General features: G+C 39.3%; 1 protein-coding gene across 3 annotated transcripts in view; it reads left to right on the top strand.

Annotated features, from left to right (window-relative positions):
* The window catches only part of LOC131073146 (GPI ethanolamine phosphate transferase 2), a 142,779-nt gene that overhangs the window by 35,259 nt on the left and 84,181 nt on the right, over positions 1–23,339 (top strand). For 2 of the 3 annotated variants that reach the window (XM_058009571.2, XM_058009697.2), the window contains 2 exons: positions 10,787–10,839; positions 10,935–11,037. The exons of the other annotated variant lie outside the window; for it this stretch is intronic. In XM_058009571.2, the coding sequence (XP_057865554.2) occupies positions 10,787–10,839; positions 10,935–11,037 (156 nt within the window). The remainder of the gene's footprint in view (positions 1–10,786; positions 10,840–10,934; positions 11,038–23,339) is intronic. 3 annotated transcript variants of the gene reach the window in all.

Genomic DNA, 23,339 nt, shown 5'->3' with positions numbered 1-23,339 from the left:
CCCATCATTACGACACGAACCGCGTTCAGAGAATCTCCTTCTATATCTAGATTTCTCATTCCTTTCTCTTTGCACAATTTCAGACCTCTCCACAGGGCTGCAAATTCTGAATCGTTATTTGTGCTAACTGGTAGTTTGATGGAACTCACACAGACCAAGTTGCCTGAATCATTTCTGACAATGAAACCGGCGCTCGAGAGTCCCGGATTACCATGGGAGGCGCTGTCAAAGTTTAATTTTAATTGGCCTCTTGGTGGTAAAATCCAACGTGCATCTATCGGGTTCCTTTATTCTTGATATTATCCACCTTTGGAGGAATAAGGTGAGGCCAAACATTTACCATCCGATCATCCTAAGACGAGAACTGATTATGAGTTTTGCCTTGTGTGATTGCATTAATGTGCTCACTAATCCCTATTTCCATTTTATTAAGAAGCGCCTCCAAACTTAGTTCTATGCCATTAAAAATGCGTTGATTACCTCCTTCCACAAATTCCAAATGATGGTTGCCGGTACTGCATACCACAGACCCCCAAACCACTCCTTTTTTTAAGAGGCCAGCTCACAAAAATTTCTTTCAAAGTCACTGCCAGCGGAGTGGAGTAGTTCAATTTACTTTGAAAAAAAACAGATGATCTATGTTTTCTTCCTGACATATATTCTACTCTGTACTGCTAACCATGCAAAGGCTCTAGCCTTCGGAAGGATGTTTGGATTCCAACATAATCTAGAATCCCATTCGCAATGCTCCCTTTCACCCCAGATGATGCTATATCCCAATTTTGGAGAGTAATTCCTAGATTTCGCTGCACACCAGAATATTTTGTCATCACCCTTAGCTAATATTAACTGTCGGTTTGCTAATTCCTTTCCCAAGGTAGCCTTTGTCTCCTCATCTAACATACTCATGTCTTTCCAGTTGAAAGATAGCAAGCCACTGTTCTGAGTAATTTCCATATACTCCCTCACTTTGTTTCCCCACATTGGGATTATAATTGCTCTAGCTCTGTCCATACCCGAAAGCTCTATTTTTGGGTTATATCCGTTCTACGAATCTAACCAAAAATCAGAGATATTTGCACTGGATTACATTCTTTAAAAACCTCAAAACAACTTTTTATATACAATCATATGCATTTTCACTAACTAGGTCAGCCACATCGAAAGGGGTCGGCCATGTATGAGAAAAATAATTATTTTAGTTTCTTTTATTCTCTCCAAAAGTAGCACTGCAGGTCGGTTCAGCTTTAGAATTAATATGAGGTCTTTGAATATAATTTATATGTGATGTCAGCTGGCATATGGTTTACATATTTATTCCATTGTATATTTTTTAATACGAAGAGGAGTTGGCCCTTGCATGTAATATAACTATTTTTTTATTTCCATAAAAGTTGGCTAAAGTGCTAATCGTAAAGGAGTCAGTCACCACTAATAAACAAATGATTTTGTCTTGGATGCCAAACAAGGATGATGGTTGGCCCATTGTGGTTACTTCAGTGACTAGGCCTTTCTAAGTCTTCTTCAGCATATTCATGGATATGATCAACATTTATCAGCAACCTTATTTAATTCCAAACAATTTGCTGTTCACAACTTGAGCTATTGTCCATTCCAACAACTACACATACCTTTGACATCAATGACAATTAATCCAACATTTTTTGCATCAAAGAGTCAATTATGTTTGAATAAAGTAATTGTTAAGATTTTGATTTACCTAGGAATTTTTGGGTTAGAATTATCAGCTAGATTGAGAAGATTCATTACAATGCCATTACTTTATAAGCTTGAAATATTAAACATTGATGTTGAACTGTTGAATCTTTTTTGGAGGCTTTTATGAAACTGGAATAAAAAGTCAACTAAAGACATTTATTGTTTGATTTCTCAAGATTATTTTTCTGAAACATTGAAATCTGTGTGATTGTCTTGGACTTGGCTAAAAGCTTTGTGTATATGTTCAAGCTCCACTAAGATCATTTCTATCTATTGGATATGCAGTTATTCAAGGGTTCAGCAGGTGGCTGCATATGATTAAAGTTATTATGTATCAGTTAGTTCAAGAAGAATTACACAAATTATTATGTTTTCTGTGCGTTCCATGTACAAGGAAGACATTTGGGTGATAGACAATGCCAAAAAATGGATTTGTTGGTTGCTTGTGTACAAAAGTCATGTAACATATTTAATGGCTTGAATTTGATCAGTGAGCATGCCCAAGCAATTGGTGATTCAACTCTCATTCCATGATTTAAGCTTTCTTCAATAGGAATTTACAATTAGTTTTATAAAATTTTAAATTAGGAAAGGAATTTTTTAAGAGCATAGAGTAGCGATTGTCATACTGCTTACATGGAAGAGAAACAAATTCAGTTTTCATTGTTCTTCTTGAAGAGCTATCTGCAATATTTTCCTTTTTTTTAATATTGCTTATTATTTACAAATATTCTGATCACACAAGCGTCTACATGGGACCTGTTGTGCGTTGCACACACTCCCTGTCGCCGACAGGGTCCCCCTCGTTTCTTTTCCTTGTTTTCGTCTCGCCCGGTGTAGGATTTTGATCTTTATCCGCCATTTTGAGATTCAGCAGGTAGTAGTGAAGCAATGATTGTGCAGGAGAGTAAGCCTGCCCGTTTCCTTGAGTCTCGAGGAGTTCGTAGGAGGTCAAGAATGATCTCGTCCATGATGAGAGGATTGAATCAGCTCGTGCAGGAGATGGGGCGGCAGTAAGTTTTAAGTCGCAAGGCCAGGGGGTCAATTTGCAGAGAGTCTTGCAATATGAAGTGTTCACGATTTCTTCCAAGGGAGACTTGTTTTAGCGTAAGCTTGAAAATCAGCCAAATAGGCGAGAGCGCCAGATTGTTCCTGGGTTTGCAAAATGGCCTTTTAGGCCGAATTTGGTGTTGAACTTAGGCTTTTCATTTTGTCCTCCCAGCCCGAAATTGGGCAAGTTAGGTGAAAATGAGGAGTAGAGCGCTTAGTTTGAAAACTTTTCAAAAGGGCCTTCTAGCTCGAAATTGCAAATAGAAAGGGCGTTTCACTTTTAAAATAAACTTTTCAAAACTCCCCTAAGCCCCCAAAATAGGCAAACAATGGAAATTGCAAAAGTCACAAATAAAGTAAAGTGTTGAACTTCAAAACTTTTCAAAAATGCCTTTTACCCCGAAAATGCAAATGCATCATGAAACGTTAAGTTAAAAAACTTTTCAAAAGGCATTATCAGCTTGAAATAGGGAAGGCGTCGTTTTTTTTAATAACTTTTTAGAGCACCCATTTTGGCCGAAAATCGCAAAATGAAGTAAAGGCATTTTAACACTTTGCAAAGTGGTCCCTTGACCCGAAAATCGCAAAATGAAGTAAAGGCATTTTAACACTTTGCAAAGTGGTCCCTTGACCCGAAAATCGCAAGTCAAGTGAAAGTCGCGCAAAACAAAAAGGCGTAACTTAGCAAGTTTGCAAAAAGAGGTTTTGGCCCGAAAATGGGCAAGCAAATGAAAGAAAACGTTATAACTAAAAACTTTTCAAAAGTGCCTTCCAAGCCGAAAATGGAGAGAATGAAAAGCGCTTAACCAAAACTTTTCAAAAAACCCTTTTACCCTAAAAATGATGTAAAGTCGCACCAAAAGGAAAACTTTTCATAAAGCCTTTCTCAGCCGAAAATAAAATTCGCGTGAGAGGTAAGGCGTCTTTTTTGTAAAGTTTGCAAAAGTGGCCTTTAGCCCAAAAATCGAAAGAAGAAGGTGAAGAAGGTGAATCGTTAACTTAAAAAAATTGCAGAATGCCTCCTTCCGCCGAAAATCGCGAAATAAAGGAGAGGCATTTTTTTTAACTTTTCAAAAAGCCTTTTTAGGCCGAATTTTGAAAATTGCTTTTCAAAATGGCATTTTAACCTAAGAATAGCGGAAGAAGTAAGGCGTTTAACTCTTTCAAGTTTGCATTTCAGTGGTTCCAGCCCGAAAATCGGCAAGGAAGTGGAAATCGCGAGTCGTAGTGAGGGCGTTATAACACTTTTTTCAAAACACACTCTTAGCCAAAAAAAGGATCATCGCGATTTTTCCTAATAGGGCGTTGTTGGCTTTGAACTTGGCAAGAGCCTCTCTCCAGCTGAAAATCGAATGATAGGGTTTTATCTCAAACTTTTCACAATACCTCTCTTGGCCGAAAACGCGAGTTAGAGAAATTGGAAAGGCGGCGTTGATCTTTCAAGTTTGCAAAAAACCTTGCTGTCCAAAGTCGCACCAAGAGGGAAAATTAGAAAGGCGTTACACTTTGCAAAATTGTCCAAGTCTCCGAGATTTTAGGAATCACACGTTGCGGAAGGTCATTTTTGGTCGAAGGTCATCCTGTGTTGGGCAATCCGCAAGGTAGGATTCGATTCCCTCCTTTAAAATCGTTAATATTGCAAAATTGGTCATGATTTTTGAAAATATCAAGCTGAACATAGCGCAAAACAAAGCCTTCCAAGAAATTGACCGTTGAAGTAAATTTCAGACTTAGAGAAATTTTCCATATCTAAACTGAACTTAGGCAAAACTCTTCTCCAAGTGCGAAAATTGGCAATCATTAAACACCCGAGCTCTCAGTTGCAAAATTGAACCTCTTCCTGTACCGTCATAATTAGTCGGAAGTGGCACTTTTTGGAGCCCGCTCCAAGTGGCAAATTTTAAATGGAACCAGCTTAATTTCCTGTTTCAAATAGCGTTTCGCTTCTAGTTAATCAAGCTCTTTTATTGAAGCGTCACACTTTTTCGAATTGGATTTGATCATTGGTTTTACAATGTGCTAACATCATCCTCTGTTTTGGCTAATCCGTTCACTCCCTTCATCTCGTCTCGTAATCCGTGTCCGATTGTGCAGGATAAATGCTTAAATTGGCGGTAGAATCCTCAAAGACACTTTGTGCAACCGGAACATCTCGGGTCTCCAAATTTGACATTCCTTGCAGAGGTGAGAAAATGAAGTACCAATACCAAAGAGGAGGAGTTAGGGAGTCGAAAGTCCAGAGCATATGGGAGAACGTAGGTGATATTGATTTGGGACACACAGACATTTAGGATTTCAGGAACAGGGTATACTCTCCGAACGCCTATGGTAGGCCCAGGCGAATGATGGAGAGTGGTATTTCTCAGGCAACAGGTTTCCCTCTGTCCGTGCAAAATTATGAACTAGTAGTTGAGGCTGCCAGACGTTATTAGCCAGAGACCAGATTAGTGGTCCTAGAAAATATGATGCTAGCTGATTTCACACCTGAGGCCATTGGGGAGGCATTTGATATCCCATTTCTCGATAATCCTGTTGCTACAACTATTGATGAGGCACAGGTTGCTTATGACATGAATCCTGCTAAATGCAAGACATTGATAAACGAAGAATGGTACAAGGAAAGAAGGCCCCCAAGCATTAGGATCAGTAAAAAGACCCCCAGAAGTGATTTTTATAATGAGTATGGCGACATGGTCACCTTACTCAGTCGGGTTATGGGACTCCCTCAATCCAATTTTTTTGAGGAATGGGTGTTCTACTTTACTGAACAGGTCTTTGCTGGGAAGTCCAAGTTCGATTGGGCTCAGATCATCAGCGATAATATCCATACACAGCTGGTCGAGCTTGAAGAAAAGAAGTACTTCGCCATGACTTCCTACCTGATTTACATGTTTGCCCGACACCAGCCACTGACAGGGTTAATCAAGAAAGGTGAGATCGGGATTGGGCCAAATCAGGTAAAGGTGTATGAATGCTACCCTCAATTGCATTACTATGACATAGCTCGAAGAGAAAAGAACAACACTGCTTACACAATTGGTCAGTATGAGCGTGTCAATGACGCCTTTACAATGCGCCTAATCAGGTTAATGCAAGGAGGATTGCACATAAGGCTTTCAGAGCAGGCTACCATTTTGATACAGAAGTATGGCGCATGGTTTATTCAATTCCCCAGGTTCACTTACCTCAGGATGGCAGGCTTTGAGGGAGCACCATTCGGACTTCCACGCTATCCGACAGACAAAATAGTTCTTATGGAAGTCGCAAGACAAGCACACCCAACAGGCAGCCTACTCAGAGATAAGAAACAGTCTGGATTCACCTTCCCCATGATCTTGGGTGACCTCTATGTGCATTTCAAGAATTCGGTGCAAGTTGATGAGTCATTTGCTGAATTAACATCCTATGGCCTACAAGAACATTTCCTGAGGAAGTGTTTCGATCATGACAATTTGGCAAAGAGAGCCTATGGCAGGCACTACAGAGCGAAGGCATCAATTGAGGATTATTGGAGCAACTGTTCCGATGACTATGAGGTCTGACGGTGTGAGTATTCTAGGCTAAGTGTGCAGCAAATGCGGCTTTATGAGTACCGTCAGGTCCCAGATCAGGTAACAGATTATGGCAATTGTTTGCAAGTCCAAGAATTTGAGGCAGTTAAGTACCTCTTGCCAGGCATTGATTGGTCTCAGGATCCAATTACTGATTTTGAGGCGGTCATGGAGGCTCCAAGAAGGTATACCGATCACTGGTTATCCTAGCAAATTGAGAAACTGACCCATGAAGGGATTCAATTTATATACAATCTGATGGGCAGTCTCGTTTCCCAGTCTTCGGAGGATGAGGGAACCTCAAGCGCACCAAAAGAAGAGGTTGAGAAACCTGGAAAGAAGAGGAAGAAAGCCAGAGCCAATAGAGGGACTCGGACATCAAAAGGACCAGAAGAGAAAAGATCCCTATAAGGAGGCCGAAAGTTAGTTCGTCATCCAAAGACCCTAGTTTGGAGGGTGATGTAGTTGAACTTGACTATATACCTGCTCTGCCTTCCTAGAGTGATGTTGATGTGTTCGAGGCTAATAATCCTCCGGCACAAGGTGAGCCAGATGCAGAGGTCGAGATCATTGGCTCCGATGAACTTGAGAACCAAGTTGAGGAGGGAGAAATTCCACCTAATCAAGAGGCTGGTAAGCGTGAGCTGACAAAGGGAAGTCGGCATGAATTACAATTGAACAGCGCCGGCAAAGATAACACCACCGTTGAGGGAGAACAAAAGGAGGATGAGACCCAGGAGCCCAACAAAACTGAAGAGCAACCATCGCAAGGGGATACCCGACAACTGTTCAGCGAGATAGTGGAAAACTTAGCCATAAGGGATTGGATACTGCGTCCGTTCCTTCTATGACCGATTAATTGCAGATAGGCAGTGAGCCAGCTGAAACCTTCAAGGAGCAGAGTGGGAATTTGGCAATAACATCCGGACAAACCATCCCTCAAGACTGGTTAATTGCTCATGCACAACGGGAAGCAGCTATCAAGCCACCTATCAACTTGGAGGATATCTTCTCTCGCACAGGAGAGATAAAATCCAAAGGTAAGAAAAATCCCAAGACCTACTCTCGGATCACTAATGATGAGCAGAGGAACCGCACCATTCATATCGCTACCCCGCCTACAGATAAGCTAGCGGATCAGATACCATTGGCTGATTATAGTATTACGACCATCCCGATAGGGTGAGCCACCAAAGAGCAAGAAAGGGAAGAGTTCAAGGATTATGTGCAGAATATGCTCAGACAACTCGACGAAATGACTGTTGAGAGAGACATGCATCGAGTTCGTGCTGAGCAAGCTGAGGGATACATTGATCACCTGTTGGAACCATTGCAACATGCCCTGAATCCCATGTTCCCGCATTGGCATTGGCACAAAGGACTACAACCGAGTTTGAAGGAGTACGTGATACCGCCAAGGCCGTCAGGGAATGGATTCAGGACATTAAGGAAAAGGGAGAGCGGATCATTGAAGACGTAAAGGAAATGGCCCACCATCGAGAGACCATTCTTGTCAAATTGTTTGAAGTAAAGAGGGAGTGTTTCAGGGTCCATGAGGTGGTTGGTACAATTCTTCCCCTCATAAGGGCTCTTTTCTGGACCCACACGCAGATTCCCACATTGTCTGCTATCCTGGATCCCTGTGACATCAACACTTTCAAGGAATGGTACTGGATTGCCAACATGAAGAATGACACAAAAGATACCATTAATAAAGAGCAGGAGGAGTGCGAGGAAATTTTGAAAAACATGAGGGATCTTGGTGGAAAGATCCTCAGATCAATGGTCTTGGGCTGGAAAAATAGTTTGTCCGATAATCAAGTACAACCAAACTGGGAGGATAGATTGAGAATTGATAAGGTCGCATACTCCATGGAAGACCTAGAATTTGCCAGTGGGTTGCATTCGAACATATTAAGTTTTGAGGTTCATCGGTCCGACTGGAAGGATGGGTTAAAGCATGTAGATCGCCACTTGGAGGGTATGCAATATAAAATACGCCATCCTCCTATGCCTTCAAGCATGGTGCTGTTCCAGCTATGCATCAGATTTCAGGAATATGTTCGGGCAGAGCGTATAGCAGGTCGGGACATCTGGAAGGAGTATTTGCACAGCGAGGATGAATTTTTGGAAAAAGGGTCCACAACAGGAAAGGAGAAAAGTGCTTTCCTAAAATACAAGTTTCTTTTTTAAATCTTAAAAAACACTTTTTCAGAAATAAAGTTTATTCCTAACTACCAAAACAGTTGTAAATCTTGAGCTCCGTGCATGTGCACTTTTTGGAGCAACTTTTTGGGGAGTTATTGATTACCTTTTTGGTAGTTATTGTTTCTCCTTTTGTTGTTGCTGATATTTTGCCTCCCATTTATGGGTATGGGCAGTTTTGATAAAGGGTGAATCTGGCCCCCTTGATTAAGTTTAAAATCTTTGCCATTCATCCTTTTTTTGGGAATTCTATATAAAGGAGTTAGTTCTTCCTTTGTTAGAAGCAGAAAACAAAGATTGTTGCAAAAACTTTGGCGAAATATATATAGGATTTTTATGGATGTTAAAGCTGTGTTTGTTTTACTGTGAGTGCATGGTCCTCTTCTCCATTTATTTCATATTTCTGCAACTGTATTTACTTTCAGACAGTTATTTATGCATGTGTTTGATGGAAAATCTTGGTTCATACCATTAGGAAATAGTTGATTATTGTTTCCTCTGCATGGTTAGTCTGAGCCCCTTTTGTGCTAAGTTCGGTTATTAAATTTGGATGAATGGGTGTAAGAGTCTATCATTCGTATCTAATAGCTTGAAAATTCAAAATCCTTAGATGATTGCACTGGTTTTTACCTAGTTGTGCTAACTAGCTGGCAAAGTAATTTCTAGTTATTTTGAGACTTCCGTCTATGTGTTGAAATATTCTGTCTTAGTTAAATTAGTTAGCTGTTCTTATTCACTCTTTATCCTTATCCCTCCTTTTTTCCTTTTTTTCATTAAAGAAACCCTCCAGTCAAGCTGAAATGACATCAATTAGAAGCAAATTAGATGATATAGGACTGTAAAACTTTAGGGAACCTGTACGAAACCAATTCCATCTAACCGTAAGTCCCCTTTGTGTTTCCAGCAAAACACATCAACTACTAAGCTATCATGCAGTCAAAACCTGACAACCGAAACATTGAGGTCATCCCCATTGATCAAATTCACACAACATTAGGGATTTCCTTATCTCAAGAGAGGATAGGATTCTTAGCATTTCTATTTTGCATTGGCCGGATGAAGTCGTAGTTTCGCGACTTTAGACACGTCAATAGGACCAACCCAAGTTCTTGTGAGCATTTATTAGAGACTGATACAAGCTTCGTATGAGAAAACACACTATAAACCCACTCATTTAGAAACCACATTTACATTAGAAGCCAACTATGGAAGACTGATACAAGCTTCGTATGAGAAAACACACTATAAACCCACTCATTTAGAAACCACATTTACATTAGAAGCCAACTATGGAAGACTGATATTCACTACTTAGAAATCCACTCATTTAGGAACCACATCCACATTGGAAACTAACTATGCAAGACCAAGGGTCATAACTCAGAATTCCGCATTGGATATGCCTATGAGGATTTGAACATGGGTTTTCACATTAAGAATCCAATTCTTAAATCAGTTAAGCTTAACCTCTTGGATTTGCAACTTTTCTCAAGAGAACATGAGGCTAGTGGTATGAAGGATTGAATCAAGCTCCTCACTGGTTGGTTGAGTCTCTCTCTTTCTTTCAGTAGGAGAGTGCCTAAAGGTCCTTGACCTTGTTTTGTTGGTGTGAGTGAACTGCTTGCATGAATGATTCCTTCAATTCATAAGTGAGCTAGGCACATTACTCATTAGAAAGAATAGAATGGCACAAATTCTTATCATTAGCTTTGTTTCATTGGTGGTATAGAGCACTTCAAGTATTATATATAGAGGGCATTCTCAAGCGGAATATGCATATAGACAGAGTCACACAGATAGTCTTCCATGTTGGCGGCATATTTTGTGGGCTGTTTGAGAACAACATGAGTTGTTTGTGCTCTAGGATGCAAGGTAAGTCTCTTTTCTAAAGGTTTTTATTTTTGGGTGTAGTACAGTCACAATTTCTTTAAAAATAAAGAAAAATGTCCAAATTTTTGCATATAGAGATACATACTTTATCTTGAAAAATTCTAAAAGCTACAGCCTTATCTTTGTTAATTACATACTTCAAAAATAATGATTGCTTAGAAGGTAATAACAAACAATATGTTCAATTGGGATTGATTTTTAGTTTTTTACTAATAATAATTATGACGAAGTTTACATGCTATAAGATTGCACTAATGCATATGTTCTCTTGAATGACAACCTATTTTTGAAAACTAACATCATTGTTATTTCCTTTCGATTGCAACTCAGTTTGTGTTTGTTTCTCATGGGCAAGTTTGTTATGGCTACAGATTCTCCACTACTTAGGATTGGATCATGTAGGACATACAGGTGGCCGTGCAAGGTATCTTGCCTTCTCAACGTTTAGATGCTTAGATGTTTCTTCTTTTTAAATTTCATGAAATTTAAGCACATGTCTTGCTTTGATTTCTTTTGTAGTCCTTTGATGACTCCCAAACTATTGGAGATGGACAAAGTCATAGAAAAGCTTTACACAACATTGGTTGTCAACAACAGTTCAACAAATCAACGTACCTTACTGGTTGGTTCTTATTGTTGATTATGCATCGATACTTATTCCATTACCAGGTCTAATTTCATTTGTTTGAAAATAAATTATGAAATGAAGTTCTGGTTGTATGCATTGAATAAACAATGCTAACTTGATTTGCATCAATGATGACAAGCAAACTGAAAAATATAATGCCAAATAAAGTTGAGATCAAAAGTTGTACATGCACTTAAATGCATAACAAGAACATTGGACAAAACCATTGGAGCAGCTATGGTAGAAGGTTCTCCGTAGTTATTATTCTTTTGAGGGTGTAGGGCCATTTTATCCTCCTTTCTTGTGTTGATTTTCATTCCATTTATAGGTATTCATCAAAGGCAACATGAGGTATGGGGCATCTATAGAAAGTGGGGATCTAGTTCTGTAGTGTATCTTACTACCTATTCTGGTTTTGCATGAGCTTGTGCATTATCTATCATTCTAGGTGATAGATATTTATTAGCATCTTGCATGTAGTGCAAGGACATTACCTAGTTAACAGCATTCTTGAATTGATCTAATTCCATGTATACTACCTTTGTTACTTGTTACATTTACATAACAAAGTTAACAATAACAGTAAAGAACCAAATAGTTCAGAAAGATAATTATCTAAAAATTGTCATCCAGATAGTTTATTTTTTTATTTAAAAAAATCTATGAACTAAAATCTATTTTAAATGTGCTCAAGTGTATGCTTCTTTCTATTTTGAATGTGTGCTGCCGGCCACCATCGTGTTCATATTTTAGTTTTAAAACACATGTTAATAAGCAAAAATGGAGAGAGTGAAAGGGGGGCATCATGGAATATTACTGAAATTACAATCATGGACTAAGATCAGCAATCAACAATCAGTGAATCACACAAACACCATCAGATCGATCAGCAATATGAATCAATTCCCATAAGATAGAAAACAGCAATCACGAAGGAGACAATTCCAGTTCATACAGCAGATTTCTAGTCATTAGAAATTATTATTACTAAAGCCTGTATACGGTGGTATACATGATATTTCTGCCAATCATTGTCTTAGACTCATATATATGTATACATGTTGTTTATGCATAATAAATAATGTTTAAGCATATGCTCTCATGATAGAATATGAGATGTGCTTGATTGACTGAAACCCACTTTGTAGGAACCGCCTGGGGTGTAAGCAAAAGAGGTATACAAGGCTAAGTAAGTAGGCTGTTCTAGAGTTGACTGTAATGGCTCCTAGGACTAGTGTAATGTCCCCACTTTGAAATAGAATCTAATGGTAAATAATAATAAAATTAAAATTCAAAAGAATAAAAAATAAGATTAAAATAAAAATATAAAAGAATATAATTAAATTTAATTAAAATTTAATTAAGTTAATGAATGGTCAAAAGACATGGAATGAAAATTTATGACTCCCTCATGTTGATGTGTTTTTTAGGCACATGCGAACACAAAATAAAATACCCAAGAGTATCTTATCCTCTCTTGAACAAAATCTCTCAGATGCTGAAGATTAGCTTAAGGATCACTTGAGAAGACTCCAAGGTTCATGAATGTAGGGTCACTACGTGTGGATAAGCTCATTGGTTTGATGTGATTATGCTGGAATCACAAGGGGACTTGTATTTGAATGCCTGAATGCTTGATTTGCTGGAACTTAGGTCCTATCTACCCAGTTGGAAGATAAAAAAGAGCAAAAGAGATGGGGTTTGAGATTTCTACGCTACCCCTAAAGCCTAGAATGCAAGAAGATGAGTGAATGACTAGATGGAATCCTACTGGGCAAGGTCTCACCATCAACTCGAACAATTTGACGCAAGCTCAGTGCAATCTTCTACGGACATTTCAAAGATTTTCAAATCATTACCATCAAACATATGCTCACCTTTCAAGTCAATACATAAACAATGGACGCATAACAATTTGAATTTAAGCTCAAATTACTCCAGTTGACCACGCAAGGCATGCTTACAATCAACAAGAGGCTAGTGGTATGGACGAAATGGATTCCACACAAATGCACTCAACAAATTCTTCCATTCAGTCTAATAATTTGCCATCTAACATAAAGATCCAACAAGAAACAATGCACATTGTAAAGAAACAACACACTTCACCATAACTTCAATGAAAATGGAGTTCATTTACAACTTAGGCAACAATTTCTGCCTTCTCCTCCTACTCTACTCTAATTGCTATTTTATTCTTCACAACTATCTATTCTTCTATTGCTATTAACTATTAGCTAACTATTAACTATTAACCTTTACAAATGAGAGACTTGAGCCTTTTATAGTGCTCTCAATACAATTCAATGGCTCAGATTCATTTGAAATCAATGGCCAAGATTTTACAATGAAAACCCTAATTAGGATTTGTTACAACAAACTCAATTTGGCCAACGAAATGATTACAACACTTTAATATAACCAATAGATAACAAGGGTAGGTGCCTGTTGTGACCATTTCACACATCGCCCCATTAAAATGGGGACCCCCTCTTTTCGCTTTTGTTTTGCCTGTTCTTCTCTCTGCTTTTAGGTTTTTGAGTGAGTGGTCTGTCTGGGATAGGGCTAAACCTTAGGGGTTTCTTTTGGACATTATTCAAGCTGAGTCCAGTCAAATTTTGAAGGTTATTAAGCATCCTTCCGAGGGTTGAGATTGTTGAAATAGGGTAAGTCTGTCAGGAAGTCAGATAGGTCTCAGGTTAGGTCTAGTTAGGGTTTTTGAGGTAAAATCTAAAATTTTGTCTAAGTGTTAGCATTTTGAAGATGAAACTAGGTATTCTTGCCTAGGTGAATTTTGATCAAATTTTGGAGGCAAGATGATGCCTGAAACAGAAAGTTCGCTCCTGTCCTTCACTGGAGGCCCAGGGCGAATTTCATTCTAAGTGCAATTTCGTGCTTTGAGAGGGTTTGCTAACTGGTTCCTGACCTTGAAAATGACCTAACTCTGCCTTGTGAAATGTTTGGAGACTTAAATTTTGAATGGATTAGCTAGAAAGGACAAAATCGCTCCTGTCCCTCACCAAGGGACCAGAGCGAAAATGTTATTTTTTGCATATTTGTCACTGACTTTTCTATTTTGTTTTGTGTAGGGTCTCCAGGAGTCATGATCGAACGTGACTTGATACTTTTGAAGATTTTGAAGGCACGAAAATGGTGAATTTTGAAGATTTAGAGAAGTTCGCTCCTGTCCCTCTCCAAGGGACCAGGGCGAAAAGACTTATTTGAGTCATTCCTGACCTTGTTTGGTCAAATTGAAACATCAAAGGCATAACAAAGGATGAAATGAACGTGATAGAGCATCCAGACTTGATTAAAGACAATGAAATGATGAAGTTTTTGCCTAGAAGGTTAAATTCGCTCCTGTCCCTCTCTGAAGGACCAGGGCAAAATTCTTTATATCCACATTTTTGGACCTTGCTTGGACTTGAACTTTTATTCATAGCGTGTAACAAGATGAAATCTTTCCTAGCAAAGGTATTTCATGATGGAATGATGAAGCATTTTGGCCTAGAAGGCAAAGTTCGCTCCTGTCCCTCATTGAAGGACCGGAGCTTGATTTTCAAATTTGCACTATTCCTGTAGGATCAAAGTAATTTTATGATTTGAAGAGATCAACGAGGGCATGTTTTGTCCATTGAATATAATTTGAGTAGTCCACGAAGGAGGAAATCAACCCAAGTGGCAAAAGGCGCTCCTGTCCCTCTCCAAGGGTCCAGAGCGATTTTCTAAAGGTGCAATTTTCTTGCAAAGACAAGGCGAGTTTTGTGATTGAAATGAATGGAATAAGGCATGTTTAGCCCGTTGAAGATAATTTGGAAGGCTAGCAAAGGACGGATAAGTTTGAAATTGCAATATCGCTCCTGTCCCTCTCCAAGGGACCAGGGCGAAAAACCTAATATCTAGCCTTTCTCTCCAAGTTTGGACAAATCTAAATCAAGGCGCAAGTTTGAAAGAGTGTTTAAAATGCCTTGAAGTGGAATTGAGATACAAGATTTGCAAATTTTGATGACAATAAAGAAAAGCGCTCCTGTCCCTTGCTGAGGGACCAGGGCGAAATTTCCAAGTATGCCCATTTACCTTACATTTCAAGATGCTATTTTTGTTTCCAAGGCTCAAGAGGAAGTGAGGTGTGATGTTCTACGCCTTGAGGGTAATTTGAAGATTGAAGCGATCAAGAATTTGCACAAAAGACTCAAAAGCGCTCCTGTCCCTCACTGAAGGACCAGGGCGATTTTCACAAAATCAACAATTTCCCTCCAAGATTACGCTAAGGCAAAGATTGTGCAAGATGGGAAATGTCTTCTAAGGCATGGTGAACAAGGATTTGCCTTCAAAATTTGACAATCCTGGGCTAAAATGCAAAAGTCGCTCCTGTCCTTCACTGGAGGACCAGGGCGAAAATCTTTGGAACACCAATTTTGCCTTGCGAAAGCAAGTTAAGGATGCATAGAATGGATGAAGGGGATCATTACTTACTCCGCATTGAAAGTTGGCAATTAAAAGGTGAAGGATTAAGACCAAAAATGGAAAATCGCTCCTGTCCCTCTCCAAGGGTCCAGGGCGAAAATGTCCTAAGACACTTTCCTCCTAGAAATCAAGTGAATTAAACTCAAGACTCCAATTGAAAATGCCATTTTAAAAAGCCTAGATGAAGTTTTGAACGTGGAAAATAAGGAATGCAAGGCCTAAATTGCAAGTTCGCTCCTGTCCCTCTCCAAGGGACCAGGGCGAAGTTAGTGGCATTCAGTATTTTTTACCATATTTGGGCGTTAGCATCCTCCAAATCGCATTAGGTGCCAAAATTGCCAACTTCGAAATATTTGAAAAAATTAATTAAATTGGCATTTAATGAAAGGCGCATTGGTATTTAATAAATTAATTTTGAGCCTTAGAAAATCGAATTTTTATTATAAAGGCATTTAAAATTAATTTTTGTGAAATTAAAATTAAAAAATGGAGCGCTTGAGGGCTTATTTTTATTATTTTATCAAGTCAGCCTCTTCTTTTTGCATTTTAATTTATTTTTTAGGCCTATTTTGCCAAGTCGGCCTATGGGAGGCAAAGTGGTGAGCGCCCTATATAATAGGGGTGTTTTGATCAAGTTTAATCAATCATTCACTCATTACTTTAAGTGCGAATTTGGAGATCAAGAAGAAGGTGCGAAAGCTAGTCTAGTTGGAGCGAATTTATCTTAAGTATTAGGTGGTGGAGTTGATGCTTGTGAAGACTAAAGGAGGCGCATTTTGCTAAAGGGAGTTTTGGTCCACATTTTGCCTAGCGAATTCTCTTATTTTTGCATCATTTCTTAGAGTTAATTCTCAAGAGGAGGTATGGCGAAATTACCTTGACACCATTGTTGAAGATTTGAATTTTGAGCTTCGTTTTGAAAATCCTAAGTTTGATGTAGTTAATTAGGAAATGATAACTCGAGATTTATCATGAAGTTTCCTAATTAAAATCTTAAATCTTCCTTTCTACTTTATATTTCTATGCTTTAAGGTATATTACTCATTATGAAATGTTGTGTAGGTATCAAGATGGCGACTCCAAAGGCAGGAGCATCTACTAGTCGTCCAACTCTCATGAAGGAAGATCAGAGGAATGAAGAATTGGAGACCAAGATCGTGTCCAAGTGGAGCAATATTGGAGATACCAACTTGGGAAACTTCAGTGTCAAGAAGTTTCGAGAGGTCCCTTACATTGGCAAGCCATCACCTGTCGCAAAGAGGATAATTGAAAGTGGCATCATCAAGGCGGCCGGTTTCCCTCCAGCAATCCAGTGCCATGAGCTGATGATCGAGTGTGCTCGCCATTATGACCCACAATCAAGATCGATCGTATCCAAGGAAGGGAACACTTTGGCGTACCTTTCGGAGGAGGCTATAAGTGAAGCTCTCCATCTTCCAGAGCATAAAGATATGATTTACAAAAGCTTAGAGGGAGCCAGGTCAATGTATGAAGATGATCCAGACACTTGCTTGAGCATCATCAATAAGAATTGGTTACTCAGAAGTCGTCCTCGCCTGAGCAAGATTCCCAACACACCACATAGGATTGATTTCCAGGAGGAGTACAAAGATTTGATAACTTTGCTCAATCGAGTTACAGGGGCTCCTCAAGCCTTATACTTTGAGAAGTGGATGTTCTACTTCATCCAAGTGATAGTCCAGGGGAAAGGAACGATTCATTGGGCTAGAATTATTAGCCATTGCCTGGATGTGCAGTTAAGAAGATTAAAGCCTACAAAGTCATTTCACATGAGCTCATACGTCATATATGCCTTGATCAGGAGTTTCGAATATGCAGGACTACCTCACAGAGGAGTGATCGGAAGAGGACCCAGAGAGGTGAGAGTTTGTGACTCTTATGTTCATTTGCATCATCCACCTGGAAGTGACTACAAGTTAGTCAATGATACCTTCACGATGAACATCACTAGGATATTGCAAGGCAGGATTCACAATCGACTATCTCCAGATGCACAAGAGCTTGTAAAGAGGTATGGTGCTTGGTTCATCCAATTTCAAAAGTTTACATATATCAGAGTTCATGGGTGTCCTTCACCTCCCTACATGTTGCCGAGGTATCCGATAGACAGGATAGTGCTACTTGAGGTGACTAGGCAGTTGGCAGCTTATGCGAAGGCATTCAGACACAGGCATGGAAATGGAATTCCCGTGCCCATCATATTGGGGAATTCAGTTGAGGTATGCCCTAATGCTCTAGCCTTGGATGATGCAGAGAGGGAGTTGGCCTTATATTCATTCACGTTCTTTGCCTTGAGGGAGAATTTTGATCCTTATGGGTATATGGAAGAGACAGCTGGTAGGAAGTACAAGCATGAATTTCAGATAGAGGACTTTTGGATGAATCTCTCAAATGATTTAGAAGTGAAAAGAAAGATGCATTCCAGATTACCTTTAGATTTCATCAGGAAATGCAAAGTCTACAGAGTGGCCGATCAAGCTCAGGACAGTGGCAGACATCTCCAGTCATCCTATGACAGAGAAGACAAAGCAGTGAAGATAGATTGGGACGAGCCTGAGATTTCAGACTTGAGAGCTTTGATGGCTCCAGTTTTGTCATGTACTCACAGATGGGTGGATGTACAACATCAAAAGTTAAGAGAACAGAACGTACCAATGACTTTTACTTTGGAGGAAAAAATAGAAGAAGGAGGAGCGAGTGCAAGTGAAGACAATTCTCATCCTAGAGGCGCGAAGAGGAAAGAAAGACCTGAGAAAAGGGAATCCTCCAAGAAGAAGCAAGAGGCCAACCGAGATCGCTCATCAGGTACATCATCCCGACATGAAAAAAGGACAAGTCAAGTTGAAGGACAAGAGAAGATGGTACTTGAGGTTGATGAATCTATGGAGTCAATGGTACAGAATGATAAACCTGAAAAAGGGAAGGCACCTCAGCATTCGTCAAGTCGATCTCCCCAAGTCAATGAGCTACATGAAGACAAGAATGATGATGAAGTGACATCTCCTCTCCGAGAAGACGAACCATTGCCTAAAGAAATACAAGTTAGAGAGACAAGATCCGCCATTCCAGATTGGTTGAAGGAGAGACTGACGAGGGTGATTGTGATTGAAGATGAGGATGATGTAATTGATTTAGAGAGCCTTATAGGAAATTCTCAAGAAGTAACGGAGAAGAGGAAGGCCACCAAGATGTCCAAGATGATCAGAGATGAGACAGGGTCCAGGAAGTTGCAGATAGCTACGCCAATAGTGGACAAGTATGAGGGTGAAATCCTTGCAGATGAGTATGATGTGGAAACATTTGAGCTTGGTCCACTTACTGCTGAGCAAGCACTGGATGAGGCAACCGATTCATTTGAAGTACTTAAAGACAAGCTTAAGGAAGAAATGGAAAAGAATAGAAAGCTTGAGAGAGAGGTCGGTGCTTGGAGAGGTTACTTTAGCCATCTCAATCAACCCTTGGGACGTCAAGATCCAGCAGTGTCTCCTGTGCAAGCACTTCCCCTTGAATCAGTTGGCGAGGCAGAAAGAGTCAAGAGCTTGGTTCAGCTTATGAGCTCTTGGATTGACAAGTCCCACACAGTAGCCGTTGAATTTACAACAAGAATGATGCAAGTAATCCATCGAGCTATCTAGGTCCTTGAGATCGTCCACAACCTGATGATAACGGTAGCTGCTTTCGCTCACACTAGAGATGTTATCATTCCTGTTCTGCAAGTGATCAGGCAAACACCAAGGAAGATCCTGGCACAAGAAAAGATAATGGATGGAGGAGCTCATAATTTACTTCAGTGGTCAACTCTACTCGAGATGAAAGAGGTTCTTTTCGAGGACATCAGCACCAAATGCAATCAAGTTGAGGGCGTCATCCATCCAATTCAGGACAAGGTGTTTGAGGTGTTGTGTACCATTCTTGGCAGGAGGATCGAAGTTGAGACAGATGTGGACCTTCAAGAGTTGGAAGAAAGAGTCAAGGTTATCTTTTGCAAAGATGAGAATGTCATCATAGATGAACAACGAGATCTAATGTTCACTACTATGCTCCTGATTGAGAAGATCAAAGAACTCGAACCTGGATGGGATACGGCTCTCCTCAAAGCCTTTGATCAGGTTATCCACTTAGAGGAACGAATGAGGAATCTTCTCGAGATTCCTATTGCTGAGATTGAAGGAATTGTGTCCAGATTCGTTGCATATGCTAAGAAATAGCATTGGAAAGGGAATAAGGTTCTGGAAGAAAGGTTGTTATAAAATGATGTGGCATCTCAATTATCATTGGTCTATGTTCCCTCGATTTTTGTGCCAATTAAATATTTGGCTGTGCATTTAATAATGTTCAACTAAAAAGGGAACTTTTTGTAACAAACCCTAATTAGGGTTTAGGTGTCAAAATCTCAACCATTGATCTTCTTTTGATCTGGGCCGTTCATTGTAATTGAGGATGCTATATATACCCTCACTCTTTTTCATTTTGTCATAGTTAGAAATTAGAAGATTAGAGCTTTTGGAGAGAAGAAAGTTATTTTGTAGCAAGATTGAGCATTGAAGAAAGAATTGCAAGCAATTGTTGTTTATTGTGGCTTTGAGATCAATAAAATATTGAAGTTATGGTGTTTTATTGCAATTCTCGTGGCTATCTTCATGGTTGTTTACTTTCTTGAATCATTCTCAGTCGAAGTAGTATTTAAGCTTGAAGGACTAAGTGTCGGGCTTGATCTTTGGTGAGATTCACGTTCCAAACCACTAGCTTCTTACTGATTGTAAGGACGCCTTGTGTGGTCAACTGGAGATATTTGGATTGCTTGAACCTTCAATCATTATTGAACTATTGATATGTATCTTTATGGTAGTATCTATAATTCTTGATGATTTGAAAATCACTAATCACCTTAGAAGATCGCATCAATTCCAGTAGAGTTGTAATTGCTTGGCAATACTGAAATTGGTAGAATCTTACTGAGTCTAGCCTACCTTGAGTCATTCTTAGGATTAGATTAGAATTTATCTCTTGCAGACTCTATCTTTTGATCTTTTTGAGAACCTGTTAGTTTTAGGAAAATTCTGTTCCTGGAGTTCGAAAACGTAAGGCCCCTTGAAGAAACAGCATTCACAACGACCATTGGTGCTTATCCACACATAGAGATCCTACAACGAAGAACCTTGAAGTCACCCTGATTGATCCTTTCTCGCGATATCTTCAGCATTCAGAGGCTTTACTCAAGAGTGGATAAGGTACCCTTGGGTATTTTATTTTGTGTTTGATAGTGTACAAAATACACGTCAACAGTGCCTCAGAGTTTGTGCCATTTTTGGTGAGTCAGGTACATTGAATCAAGACGAGCTGATGTGGAACTTCTTTGATTGGCGAGTGGTGACTGGGACGATGACTAGGATTCCACTTTTATCTTGCACTTGTAGGCTTGATAGATCATCATGAAGGAATATTTCTTGATACTCAACATTATCCAGCTTCCGCGATGATGATGATGATCTTCTAACTTTGATTAACTCTTCTTAAAGTATGCTTTCGAGGACTTCAATCATAGATGTGCAAGGTGTGGGTCTTGGTTTTGAAGTATTGATGTACTTCTGATGTCACCACTGTCCCTCTCCTTTGGAATTCCTTCTCTTGTGACTCCCTTCATATCGTTGATGTTGTAGGTCATGTCTTTGTGTAAATAAGTGCATCTTATGTAATCACCTTTTTGTATTTGTCTATGAAGTTCCCTTAAGGATATCTTCCTTGCATCTTAATCTTGATGTTGAAATTTGATCCTCGAGCGACTTGTTTCATTCCTTCTCCAATGCGATCTCCTTGATTTCTTTCTCCATCTCCTGCAAAACAAACAAGCAAGTATCAAATACACTTGATATATAGGTTTAATAAGAGCATATAAAGAGAATTCGCCCTCATGAAGGGACACTTGAAGTTGTTTTTTCGCTCTTGGAAAGGAGCTCTTGAAGTTTACTACACCTTTGATGTTCATTAGATTGCCCTTGTCTTTTGAACTTACTCTCCTTCATTATATGAGCTTAACCCAAAATGACTCTTTCTAGACTTCAAATCAGTTTAAGGTAGTAATCATGTAACCAATCTTGCACCTTCGCCTTCAGCTAGGAACACATGAAGTAGAATTCACTCACTTGAAATATGCTCTTGAAGCTCGATTTGTAAAATTCGCTCATGTGTCCTCGTTTTTGAAGTTTGCTGATATAGTTCAATTCCTGAAGCTCACTCATCTCCTCCATTTTGTGAAGTTCGACATGAAGTTCTTGAAGTCTTGGAGATGAAATGAATTTCAAATGAACTTTTCTTCAATCTTTTTGTTGTTTCATTGATTTAATCCTTACACTTATACATACACTCAAACAAAGCTCTTAAGGAAAATTCGCTCATCTCCCTCCAATAATAAAGTTCGCTCATGTAGGTGAGTTTATGAAGTTCAATTCGCTTATGTATGTTAATTCATGAAGTTGAGATTTGTTCATGTAGGTTTGAACATGAAGTTGAGATTCGCTCATGTAGCTCAATTTGTAAAATTCACTGATGTAGTAGTCCAATTTGTAAAATCTGCTCATCTTCTTCAGTTCATGAAGTTATCTCCAAATTGGATCAGCTTGAGGTAAATGGTCTCACACATTTCACTCTTCCACTTCCAAACATAAAATTCGCTCATCCAAACATGAATTTCGCTCCTATCAGCTACCACATGAAGTTCGCTCCAACTTGCTCCCTCATGAAATTCGTCTTTGTAGGTCAAGTTGTGATGTTAAAAGTCGTTCATGTAAGCTTAGATATGAAAGTCACCTTAAGGAGTGTGCTCATGAAGTTTGCTTCTCTCACCTAGCTTATTTGCTTGTCTTTCTCAACTCATGAAGTTTGTTTAAGTGAAATTCGCTCCAAATTCCTAACTCATGAAGTTCACCTTTGCATGAAATTCGCTCCATTTCCTTGATTCATGAAGTATATTGTATGAACTTCGCTCCATTTTCTCAACTTGTGAAGTTCGCTCCAAATGTCTTAAACATGAAATTCGCTCCAAATGTCTCAACATGAAATTCACTCCAATTTGTCAACTCATGAAGTTGCTCCAAATGTTGAGTTCGTGAAGTGTTCTCAAATTCCCTTCGTTCCTCTACTTCCATTTCGTTCATGAAGGCTTGAAGGTAAAGTTCACTCCAAATTCCTAACTCATGAAGTCGCTCACGTGGGGTGATTTGTGAAGTTTGTTTCAAATTGAATGCTTTCAGATCCCCTTCGCTCTTCTATCATGAATTTCGCTCATATAGCTCAATTTATGAATTTCACTCATCTACTTCAGTTTGTGAAGCTCGCTCATATATGGTGATTTGTGAAGTGCGCTCATCCTCTTGAATTTGTGACGTGCGCTCCTATACTTGGATTCTTTGAACTTCGCTGATGTATTTTGTTTCTTGAAGTCGCTTATGGATTGAATCTTGAAGTTCGCTCTTCATGGTCTAATCTTGAAGTCGCTCTACTTGCCTCATGCATGAAATTAGTGCTAAATTGGATAGCATTGCAAACCAAAACATTGTTTGCTCACTGCTGTGAATGATTTAAGCTCTAGAGTGAATCACGCAATAAGCACAGAACATGTACCAACAATACAGCTATGCAAGTAACATTCATATATATTAAAGCATAAGTAATAGTTACAGAACACACAAATATGGCAGAAGTATGATATCTTTATTTCGTTCCCAGAATATGCCAATACATCAACATTATTGCCGGGGTTCCCTTACATGGCAATATATACTAACTGGCGGTTGGCGGAGGTACCAACC

Source organism: Cryptomeria japonica, chromosome 3 (assembly GCF_030272615.1).
Source record: "Cryptomeria japonica chromosome 3, Sugi_1.0, whole genome shotgun sequence".
NCBI lineage: Eukaryota > Viridiplantae > Streptophyta > Pinopsida > Cupressales > Cupressaceae > Cryptomeria > Cryptomeria japonica.
Note: the sequence above shows the minus strand (reverse complement) of the source record. Positions and strands in the feature narration are given on the sequence as shown.